General features: G+C 39.0%; 1 protein-coding gene across 1 annotated transcript in view; it reads right to left on the bottom strand.

Annotated features, from left to right (window-relative positions):
* Positions 1-4,155: 4,155 nt before the first annotated feature.
* Positions 4,156-12,692, bottom strand: part of DCTD (dCMP deaminase) — a gene marked incomplete at its 5' end in the record, with an annotated part of 16,337 nt that continues 7,800 nt past the window's right edge. Inside the window, 3 exons of the mRNA XM_010024044.1 lie at positions 4,156-4,708; positions 6,661-6,757; positions 8,302-8,418. Of these exons, the coding sequence (XP_010022346.1) occupies positions 4,630-4,708; positions 6,661-6,757; positions 8,302-8,418 (293 nt within the window). The remainder of the gene's footprint in view (positions 4,709-6,660; positions 6,758-8,301; positions 8,419-12,692) is intronic.

Raw genomic sequence — 12,692 nt, 5'->3', positions numbered from 1 at the left:
TAGGGCACTGTTTGTTAAGAGCACAGTAAATAATGTCAACAACTAAAAACCCAGCGCATTGAGCTTGAGTTTTCTCTCCCTCATACTTGAATGAGAAGGACTAGTGCCCTGACAGAGGGCAGATTTTCCACCACAAACCTTGAAGCAGATGAGACAGAAGTAGCAGCTTCCCAATCCAACCTACTCCTTAATGCCTCAAAAGAAAAAGAAAAAAAGGAAAAAGATCAGGTAGAGACACAAAGCAAATCACTGCAACTCATGTACCCCGTCACATATAGCTCCACTTTAAATGTTGCCCTTCTGCTGCACAGTTCGCAGGAAGATGGTGCCCTTCTTATTCATTATTGGGAGTGACAGGCAGCAGCCCTCTCACCACAATTATCTGGAGGTGTCTCGCAGGCATGTAGCTGCCCAAGGCGCCTTCTTCATGGGATACCTCCTCAGCAGGGAAGGGGTTCAAAGCCCAGCCACATGAGTGCCTTTGAAGCACTCAGATGACATAAATCTGCTGCTGCTGAGGATGAGCAGTGTTGGGAAGCAAGCCGCTGCGATTAAGCTCCTGCTCCAGCAAAAAAATAATAATAATAAAGTCAAATGCTGCACTCTTCCATAGCTTGATTAACCACATGCTTCATTAAAACTTTCACTGCTGTTTAACTGAGCTGCAAATGCCAGGAAGATGTTGGGTTTTTTAAATGAGGCAGAGACAGTTCACAAATCCTTTCCCCCTCCCCATTTCCTTCAAGCCAGAGAAAGTAAACGGGTAAGTGCAGTGTAAAAGGAAGGGAACGCGGATTTAAAGATTCTGTGTAAGGTTTCTTAGACAGTCAGTCCTGTTCAACACTTTTCCACCCTGTGCCTTTCAGTCATTCTCAAGGCTGAGGACGTGGAGCAGATGCAGACTAAGCACTTCAAACAAGCTTTACCTCTCTGTTCTGAAATCAGTTTCACATTAGCTAGATGTGGATTTTAAAGGGAAGAAATGGAGAAATCTGCTAAAAGAGGCTTTAATGGTACAAACCCTTTGAGCCATCACCACTGAAGAGAGGAGTTGGTACCTCACACTTTCAGCATTGTATTATATAAATCCTTTTCTTACCTACAACTGTGAAGAAACAGTTGCAAATAAACGGCCTTTCAGCTGTGGTCACTTTGGTACTTGGCCCTTAGGTGCTCCCAGTGCAGCAGAAATGCAAGACAAGCCTGTTGCATTACTGCTCACTGCCCTTTCATGAGCCTCGCACCACCCAACAGCAACTCCCACAGTCCCTGCAACCCACCTGCTCCCCACAGCCCCAGCCACACCTCATAAACTTATCCCAGGCCCCTGGGGTGAGACCCAGCCCCCTGTGGCTGCTGCTTCAGGGTGATCAGTGAGGCCTCTGTGCTTTGTCTCACCTCACTTGCACAAAGACTCGCAGCACCCAGCTTCAGAGAGAATCACCGAGTGGCAACTCAGAACTTTTGTTTATTTTGCTCATTCTCAACAGTTTAAAATCCCTGTGAAATTCACTTTGGTAGCTGATGAACTACTGCAAACTCTGAAGTTACACAGAGCTTTCAGGCTGAGTGATGCACCAGCAGAGTTTTTATTGCCAACGTTATCGTAGGCTATTTTGGAAATCAGAACAGTTGTACTGGTTGCAGCATACTTTTTGTTATCTTTGTGAAAATATTGCTAATATACAAAGCAATAAAATGGTCGGTGAGTGATCAAAGCTTCAGAGATGGAGATTGCGCCCTCATTCAGCGTGCCAGCCCGGGAAACCACCCTTCCTTAAATGAAATTTATGTAAATAAGATTGCCAGTTCCTTGGGCTCTTCAACAGGGGGATGAAATAATAATTTAGAAGGAAAATCTAGATGGTGGCAGGATTTAGATTTAACTGTTAAGATAGAGTTATATCGAGCTGGATAGAATCTCAGCATTTTATTTGAATGTGATTTCTTCCTTCAATTAATGCTCCTGAAGTAACTACCAAAGTGCTCCCCAGAGTCTCCTTTTGGCTTCCTGTTCTGTGTTTTTCAAGCAATCCCTAACAAAGCCTCAGCCTGCAGTTCCCCTGTCAGGCTGGAGGGGTGGTTCACCATGGGAGTGGTGCTGCTGGCCATGACGGGAGCTGTGAAGATTCACATCGGTGAGCCATCAGGCTCAAAGAGTCAGTGGTTCAAAGTCCAGCTGTGTAAGTAGCTGGAGGAATGGGTTGATGGAAACATGATGAAGTCCTGCATCAGCTACAGAACAGCTTTCTGCTGGCTGAGTTCCCACTGGATGGAAGGTTCCTTGGAAGAAAAGGGGACAAATCCAGGTGGACGAGAGATGAAGTGCCTTTGCAAAACAGAAAGCTATCCACATACCAGGCTCTACTAGAAAGTGTCTATCTGGCAGGTGAACATAAGTGATTATTCGTGCTCCTCTACTCTGTTTATGTAAGACCACACCTAGAGCAGCAGCATCTTTGGGCTCCCCAGTACAAGCCAGACAGTGAGGGTACATTCAGATGGTGGGAGGATGGAGCACATGATGCACTGAAAAAGGATGAGAGTGCAGCATTTGTTCAGCGAGGAGGCTAAAGGTGAGGGGAACCTAACCGCTGATTTCAGCTGCATAATGGGTGGCTATAGAGAAGACAGACAAGACTTCTTTTCAGGCATGTGCAACAGAAGGATGAGAGACAACAGACATACTGCTCTTCTGTTACACAAACAGGAAAGTCCTGGGGGAGGGGAAAAAAAAGTCATTAGGAAAAGTAGTGCATTCCTAGTCATACCAGGACACTCCAGAGTTTTTATACACATTATACATTCCCATTATTCAAGGCTTGACATAGAAGTACTTCAAAGTAATCAGAACCACAATGCATGTGTATTAAGTCTGAACTTATATCAGCATTTATCTATGAAGAAAACAGGTTTGTTGTTGCCAAACCCCCAAATTTTTTTTCTTCTGTCCCCTCTGTCCCATTGTCAGACCTGTAGAACTCAAAATGCTTCTACTTATTAATTCAGGCCAAAGAAAAAGATGTGCATAAGCTGTTTTAGTGACAATTTATTAAAGTAATTTTTCAGGTTTCACCCTCCCCCTCCACATATGTGCAAATTTCTTCTTCTGGCAGTAAGCCACAAACTGACTTTGAGGTGAAAACAGTTACAACAAAAAAGAGAAAGTCAGAAACTACTTTGTAAATGGACACATAATATGTTACAGTGCTCCCTTTAGTAGCCAAATGGTTCATGAACACTTCACTTTATGTAATATCACAATGCACAAAATATGCTTTGCATATGATTGCAAAAACAGCAGCACTCTGGAGCCAAGCACACGGCTTAATATTATAATAATGAGTCTACTTCAATGTAGTGGATTTTAATAAGACTTTAATAATATTGGTCTGAAGCCAAATTACATAATGTCCCAAAATATGAAACAAAGCTTTTCTAGAGAAAAATAAAAGCTCACTGAAGCATAATCACATTTAAAATCAACCTGCCCACCCTCTCCCCAAAAAACCCCACAAAAAAACCAAACCAAGGAAAAAACCCAAACACCAGTGCTATCCAAATAAAGCCATTAGGAATATTTAATCTGAAAAAATCAAACTAGAGAAAAGGAACTCAAATCTATTCCCAGATCTCAAGACAAAATTAAAAAGGATATTATTTTAGGTGGCATTTGTGAAAATGAAGGTACTACACCAGCACTGGGAAACATGCTAACACCATAACTACCTCTTTTGGCATGGATATGGATATGGGTTGACTATCTCCAATTTCTCTCAAAGGACAAAAAATCATTCAGTTACCTTACAGGTTCATTTTAAGACTGAACTATGTTGGGACTACCTAGAAACATCTTAGACCAATAAAATGATTTCCTTCTACACATGAAAACAAACTCCAAGTAAGATTCCCAAACTTAGAGACAAATAATTTACTCCCTGAACCCCTTCCAATTCTGGAGTCTTGGGGAAAACAAGGACCTGAAAGCCCCTGTAAAGCTGGTCCAGTACAGACCATTCCCAGAACTCCCTCTCTCATCCATCCCCATGTATGACAGTGTTACACAGCACTCAAAAGGAAAATGAGGATTTAATTTGTTGGATAATGCATACAGAATATCACACATTCTTAAAGCTGTATCACTTTTTAAATATTAGTGTTATGCTAGTTGGAAGGAAAACATTTTTTTGTCCTTTATTAGGATCAAGTATTTAGATCCTCACATGCAACAGAGAGATCAACAGATATTAGTGTATTCCAATATACTACCAGTTACAATAAGTACTACTGTTAAACTCAGTCTAAATCAATGCTGACAGCCTATCAGAGCATGTGGTGATGAATAGAGCAAGAATCAGAACAGTTTTCTTTACATACATTATGTTGTCTCATCAACATGTCTCTAGACTTTTTAAGCAGTTTTGATAAAGGTGCTAAAAAAATGTAAAGAGATTTAGATTTCACGTGACAAGATGAAGTGAGGAGGACATTTTATGCCTTGGATTTCTTAGAAGTCTACTTTAGCTACAGAAGCCATTAAAAAGTTGCAAGTAACTTCAAGATGAAAGGCATTAGCAGCTTTTTAGAAAAGGATAATCACACTCTTCTAGAGACTTAATGAGACTTAATTCACAGAAGCTTTTGATTTGGTCTGCTGTTAATTGAATCAAAGTCGATGATGATCTTGTTACACTTTGGCTTGAATTCCCTAAAATAAAGAAAAATACGGATATTAGTTAGTGAGTAGTTAAAACATTTTGCTTGCTTTAGCTTCAGCTAAATTTTTGAAGGAATTAAAAAAATAAAAAAAAAACCTCCTTGGATTCACATAGTTTTCATCTCTATGGGAGCCAATTATAGTGCTCCACACTGAGAGAAACCTGGACAAGAAAGACTAAGACAAAAAAGACACATGGGGTGGGTTAGCCTGTATGTTCTTCGGCTATTGGAGTTCATAAATTACCCAGGAGTCAAAGGACTTTTAACAACTTAGCTGCAGGTGGTGGCATCATGTTACTGGGGCTGGGATGTTTGTTCATATAGATTTATGTTTCAAATATTTTTACTACATATTTACAGATATAGGTACACATATATATAAATAAAACCAATAATATACTGCAGATGCATTACATATAAACATATATGTACACATATGTATATATTAAAGATATTTGGAATATATTTTGGTAATATTTTGATCACTTTTTTCCTGCCAAGTTTTCAAAGAACACTTTCAAACTTCATCTCAATATGTTAAATTATTTTATTGAGCTAAGGGAATGTATCACATTATGCATCATACTGGGGAAAACCCAAACTAGTTAAGAGGGAATCATTTAAAAATTGTAACTTTAGAACTGTAAAATTAATACTGCCACAAAATGTTTCCTTTTATTATCATTAGAGCATCTGCTACAGCAATTAGCAAAGAAGGTATTTGGGGACCACGCATATATTTTCCAGTCTACCAGTAAACAAAGGATTATGCAAATAGTGTCGATTTAGTGCCTAATTAAGCTCTGCAGTTTAGTTCAAGAGATTCATTAAGTACCACCTACATCCTTAACAATCAATACAAGAATGAGTAACAGTCAACACAAAAAAGCACACGCTGCTGACCATTCTAAATGCTTTGCCCAGAATAGCAATCTGAAATGCAAGAAACACTCTCACCCTGGAGAAGTTACAAGGTTTGATTTGCAAGAGAATGATTTATACTTTTTTAGTCAAAATAGTCTTAGTAGGCAGGAAACACACTGAAGGACTAAAACTGAATTTCAAATACTGCTGTGTGGTTTCATGGACATTTCTTAGCTCAGTAGGCACCTTTCATCCTAAAATTCTATCTGTCAGAATTGTTATGTTTGCAAATTTTTCGAAGTCTTTATATTAATACTGTAGAACTTTTTAGAGTTGCAAAGCCTCCCTCACTGCATAATTAGCCTCACCCACAGCATGTTTTTGCCATCAAACTAGCTGTTGAACAGATTGCCTTTAGGTATCCCTGTCAATGTCTTTAAAACCCCCACTCTTCAAACATTTTTCAGTTTGTCATTACTTTCAGGCAAATATTCCAAGTTTTACCCTTGGCTTTCAAGAACAGCTGACCAAAGAAGACTGGACAGCTATAGGCACTGAGAATTAATTATGGGTGGCTATAATGACACCTTCCCAAATTGACTGCAACAAAAAGATATTAAAGTTCCAAAAAGGATCAAGTAATCTACAGACAAAATAAAAATCAACTGGTCGTTTCAGTCCAACTTGTATGATCATAGGATAATTCAGGTTGTAAGGGACTTCAGGAAATCATCTTGTCTAACCTCCTACTCAAAGAAGTAGCAATGACTCTCCTGAGTACAGTGTAACCATCACACTTGCAATTTCACTTGCAGTCCAGGAATTAATGAGTATTCCAAATGGACTATTATATCATACAAATGTTATGAAACTGAAATTTAACAATACTGAAGGCAAAAAGAATGGTGCAAGTCTGTCAATCCATTATCTTTTGCAGGCATGGAGAGAAAACCATCTACAGATACTACCAAAGAATAAAATGCTGCATGAAGCAAAGAAAAACTTTTGTTGGTCTCTTCCACACACAACTTTCTTCCTTTCCAGAATAAAAATTAAATTAATCCAAGGTTCTCTTACCTGTATATAATACCTGCTAAATCAAACATCCGCCGTGCAGCTGTCATTTCCATAGTGTCATGGTATTTGTCAGACATAAAAATAACTTCCTTTATGCCTAAAAAGGTCATATAGAAAAATAAAAAAGTTTAGAAATACATCGAAAAAAACCCAGAAATAATGTCTGGTGCACAGAATCCGAAGAGGCAGCATTCATCCACATGGTCTAGAACTCTTTGGTACACCTCTACTTCCCAAAATACTACAGACTGTACTTGAGAATAAGGCTATGTAAGGTAGAGCTATTTTGGCAGACAGTTCTTTCAAAAATGTTGGAAAATGTTTTTCTCTGCTTTCCCCTGAGTTTAACTCAGGAAACCAGAATGAAAACCTCATAGGCAAAACCACTAGACAGACTAGAAATGAAGCATTTTTGCAAAAGTAATTGAAAACTTATCTACCTCTCTAATACAGATAAAATTCCCCACAAAGAACTTAAACTCCTAATCCTATTCCCCTTCCAAATGCAGAGCTATAAACTGATGCCTTTCTCCTTTTGTTCTCTGTTTTATAAATAGCTCCCAATCCCAGGTTCAAATCACAGAAACGCATGCCATCTCAAATTGTTGAATGATCTATGCCTAAATTACTTAGGCAAGGGAGAAGTGTAAAGGCTGACCCAAGAGAATTCATAAGCGTTTCAAAGCCTATCAACATCTTACTGTGTTTATCAGGCCACATGAATATCCATACATTGCAATTAAGCGCTGACCTAAGCCCATAAGGATGAATGACTACATTCAGAACAAGCAGCCAATCTGATTGGAAGACCATTTGATTTTGATTCTATAAATAAGAGAAATGTAGCACAAATACAGAATACTGTCGTTTTCCCCCTTCACCTATCTTCATTTTAAACCTACTGACCAAAATAAAGTGTTCTGTTTGCTACTTTCTTCCTAGATCCCTGTGGCCATTTGTGGTGAGAGAAACTCCCCAGAACAACAATCCATGCCAGGATTGCAAGACTTTATTCAATGAGCGAAATATAGGCTAACGTAAACAGAGGTTTTTATGGAACTGAAGCCTACTGCAGATACTGCCTAATCTGAAAAAAAGGAGACACATTTAGGCCAGCACACTCGCTGCAGTGGCACAGATTTATAACAATTGTAATGAAAGACATAATTAAAGTAGGATCATAGAAGTCTTATGACATTTATGAGCAAAGATATTTTAAAATCTTCAAATATCTACCATGCATCACATTCAAATTAAAATTTCATGTATATACTCCCAACAGACCTTTTGTCATGCAGAAGTTTATTTCTTTGTGCCCTACTCTATTCAATGTGTCAGAGCACAGTAAAATTGACAGTAATTATATGCAACGCCTGTGTTGTTCTTTGGCAGCTCCTGGTCTAAGAAGTTACAAACCTAAATTAGAAGCACGCTTAGAATCACAGAAGATGCAATTAGCACTGGAAAAATTTGGCACCATTCAGATGCAAAAAAACCCCCACAAGTAGCATCTTATGAAGTTGACAGTGCAATTAATTTAGAACTAACAGCAGCAATTTAACATCAAATACATCTGTGATAAGATACCAACGAGCAGGCAGCACTGCAACCCTGACAAATCAAGCTGGCACTACTCCTTACCTGCCTGGATGATGAGTTTTGCACATTCATTACATGGAAATAAGGCAACATACATGCTGCAGCCTTTCACATCAGCTGAGTTTTTGTTCATGATGGCATTCAATTCGGCATGGCACACTGATTTATTAAAACAAAAAAAAAGAAAGAAAGAAATCATTCATAATACCGTTCATTAAAACAAATCAGTCAAACTAAAATTAAAGTGTTACAATACAACTGCGTACATCCTTTCAAAGGCAAAGAGCTTGCACAGCTTGTCATAAAGGGCAGAGGAAGAAATAAAAGCAGAAATACCAAGATCAATGAAGGTCAATTGTTCTGACCAGCCTGCCGATTAGTAATGATATCATTAAGCACATTAGCATTGCCATTTGCTAACACCTATTGCAGGCAACAAAGCCCTAGGCTGTGGGCCAAGTAGTTGCAACCACCCTAAGTGAAGCAATATCTCACAGCTTCACAACTCTCTGGAGTATCTAATTGCCAGTATAAAACAGCTCATTTATGTGTTTACATGCACAGATAGGAACAGTCTTATGGTTGTAAGAGCGCACTGTGCGCTCTCAAAGGCAGTAGGATCGCGAAGTAAAACTGCGCGGCTCTGTCCTCTGGGTCTCAGAACGGCTCAGCGCTGCAGCATGATTCTCTCACCTCAAGAACACACAAGACACACTCAACTATAAAAATGTCCCAGCTTTAATATTAAAGTGAGTCTACTGCTCATTAAAAGGTGTCAGACTTCCCGAGCTGGAAAACAAAGTCCTCTATTTCTCCACGGATTTGAGATAGCAGGTAGCAACAGACTACCCTGCCTCATTCCACTGTAACACAATAGCTCTTTCTGGACAGATCGCACCTTAGGGTTTAAGTTTTTATACTTTACACATCAGCAGATTATCTAATGTGTTACCAACACAGGTGAGAACAGTGGAGTTCCTGTGCCATCTACCATGAACCTCTGAAAAAAAAGTTAGGATCTCAGTAAGAATTTCCTGTTTACACCTAGGAATGATGGCAAGGTGTGGAATACATACAGCTACCTAATAAGAAACTGCCTACTGTCCTGACTTACTTCATGAACAGGTGCTGAAGTGAGGTGGGGGTCTGAGCTCATCTAGAGACGTGCATATGCAGACATGAAGAGTTTTTACACTGCTTGTTTTGAGGAATGGTTTAACGAACCTAAACCAAACCGAAGTAGTTTTCCTCCCCCTTGCATACACACGAAATTAAACCAGGCAAAGTTTCACAGCACAAGTTCACAGTATGCTTGCTACTATATACTGACCTCTGTGTGAATGACCCCACCATGCAAAGAATAGCTGAGTGCAGAACCCTCATCACACAGGAATCCTTGCTGAATGGAAATGTTTTCTGTATTCGTTAAATGCCTACATGGCATTTGCCATGTAACAGCTAATGCACTACAAATTTACAGCCTAATTTACAGCACACAAGCTTTCCCATGCAGACAAATCACAAAGGACCAAACACTTGCTAAAGCAAGCTCAGCACCAACTTCTACAAGCAGTCCCCAGCATCACCATGACCATGCTGTCCACATACCTTCTAACAACCAGTAATGCCAGAAATTAACATAAAAAATAGGAAATTAACCAACAACCCCCCCAAAAATGCACAAAAAAGCACCACCACAACATTAGGGTTTCTATTACTATTATTGTTTCTATTACAACTGTAACTGGATCACACTGTATTTTAAACATATGTCATTAAGTGTACAAGATAGAGAATTATATGAACCTATACATTTAGAAAATCCAGAAAATACATTTAACTCCAAGTATACTAATGAGTTGCACTCGCCTTATGTAGCCTTCACAATAAATAGGCAGAGAATTATTATTTTTCTGGGGTTACGGAGGATTGTGTGAAAAAGAGTGTCATCATTTCCACAGCTGGAATTAGGTTGTGTCAACAGGACAGAAACATCACTTTTAAATTTCTTGGAGCAACATATTATGTTCTAGGCAGCAGTCTAAAATATGGAAAGCCTCCAGAACGAAGGATGGGGGAATGTTTTCAAAGGCTCACAGAACTAAAGAAAAAAAACCAAGAACCCACAACCAAACCCTAATTCCTTCAGTAAATATTTCTCCTTCACTAAAACTCAGAAATCTTCAGCTATTAACCCAGGAAGTTTCATTATTAGTACTGCAATGAGTTTCCTTCCTGCACTGATGAGAAAGTAAGGCTCTTTTGGCAGACTTCTACAAGCTTTCAATAACAAACGTCTTCCCAAGCAAAAGCAAGTTTAGGCCAAAAATAACTTGCAGAAGATAAGTAGCTAGAGGGAAAAGAGCAATTTTGCCTCCTGATCATTTTAACACAATCTGAAGTTAAGAACAATTTTGAATCTCCAGCGTGGAAAGAAGACACAGGGGCAGCAATAAGGAAGAAACAGAGACTAATCATTCTGAGACAAAAAGTAGTGGGGTCTCCAACAAACCCAGCAGGCTTTTGTTTCAGAAACAAAAGGAGGCAGGTTTTTCATGCACACTTTAGCCTAACAAAATATTTCTTACTGCATTTACGGCAGGAAGTAATATGGGACTAGAAGTTTGCACTGATTCCAGAAGTCATCTTTTTTCTTCCAATTTTTTTTTTTTTTCATTCTACTGGGTTATTAAATAGAAACCCACTTTGGCTTTGTTAGAACTTGGAAGAGTATTACACGTCTTTGCTTTACACATTTCACTGGACATCTGCTACTGACCCCTGTTATGCTTGATGGTCCATAAGAAGGTATAGGCATCATGCAAATACTTTTAGGCTTTGTCCTATCACTCTTCATCCCCTCCTTCCTCATACTCCTCCCTCTGTGGCAGACAGGCATTGACTGTTAAGTGATTTATAGATAAGATAGTCTATTACATTCAGATTTTTCTTACAGACCCACCCAGCTTTGTACATAGGATTAGTGAGAGACAGAAAACAAATCCAGGAGTCCAAAAATCCCTCTTGTTCAAGTTAGTTCACATTTGGGATGTTAGAAGTTTTCTAACCTATTAAGAGCTCCTACTAATAGTTACATATTGTTCTCTCTCAGGCAGTAAGAAGCTAACTTAAAATAACCTTTCACAGGTGCACAATATTCAGAACTCTGGAAACTATACATTTAAAAATACTAGTAAAACTAAGAATTTTTACAATACCCTTTGGGGAGTGCAGCGTTTTGGGGGGTGCGGGTGGTGTTTGGTGTGGTTTTGGTTTGTTTTTTGTTTGTTGGTTGGGGTTTTTTCGGGTTTTTGTTTAATCATATTCACGTATAACCAACATAATATTAAGTCTGCAACACTGGTTTCCATTCTGGAAAAGCAGCTTGAAAAGTATTCTCAAAAGGCTTCATTAGCTGAAGAAATAACTGTGCAACAAGAAGCTAGTGTTTGCTCTGTTATTCCCACCACCTGCTACTAGATTCACAAGGCGGGGTGGGGGGAAGGAGGAAGGGCAGCAGAGGAATGACTGCTTCATTACTAGTAGTATTAATTGCTAGGGTTTCTATCTTTTCTCACTGGATAATGCTTTGTGTTGCATATATGAGGTAGTACTCATCCTTACACCAACCTATAAATACGAGACCCCTACTTACCCTATTAATGGAACATGCTCTTAGTGGATTGCAGACAGAAGTACTCTTCCCACCTGCTAAAAGTATTCTGACTAGTGAATTTAGGAGAACCACAGACTAGTCAAAGTATTTCTTTTTGTTTAAAAGCTTACATGCTTGATGAAGAGCTTGGAGTAGCGACCACTGTAACGTCACCTTTTAAGAAGCAACCAAAGGAAGGGCTGAGGGGAAGTGACTTTATTGATGTGATGAATTACTAACTTAACCAGACTAGAACTTTTGAGAAATTATGCACTAAATATGGTGTTATATTTGAAAATAATAATTTCAATGCATATAGACTATCATGCAGCAAGTTTTGATTTATTAATGTAAGTTTTTATACCACCATTTTAACCTATTTGACTATAGTGCATGTTCCAAATACTAATATATGGTAATAGCACCGCATTCTTCAACATAAACCCTGCATAGGAGTTCTGTAATTTGGCCTACTTCTTCCCGGTAAGATCTTCACCTTTTTGTGCTCATCAGTTGTCCATCTCACCTTTGTCCAAGCTCTACCTACCAGTTATCCTTTACTCTCTGAACCTCTGATGCTGGACTTAGCAAAGATCATGGAAGCAACCAAAATGTTAAAGGAACAAGGTCTGGAATGACAACTGCTGGGGACAGTGATTGATGAATCTGGAATTTGTAGAATGACACTGGTATTTTTCAGCCTTTGTGAGAGTACAGGGATAGTTGCTGATCCCTTCATTAGAGGAAAGCAGGATGCTGATGTTGGGCTGACACTGCC

The sequence above is a fragment of the Nestor notabilis genome, unplaced genomic scaffold (assembly GCF_000696875.1).
Source record: "Nestor notabilis isolate BGI_N333 unplaced genomic scaffold, ASM69687v1 scaffold11731, whole genome shotgun sequence".
In the NCBI taxonomy this organism is placed as follows: Eukaryota; Metazoa; Chordata; class Aves; order Psittaciformes; family Psittacidae; genus Nestor; species Nestor notabilis.
This window is presented reverse-complemented; position numbering and strand designations above follow the sequence as displayed.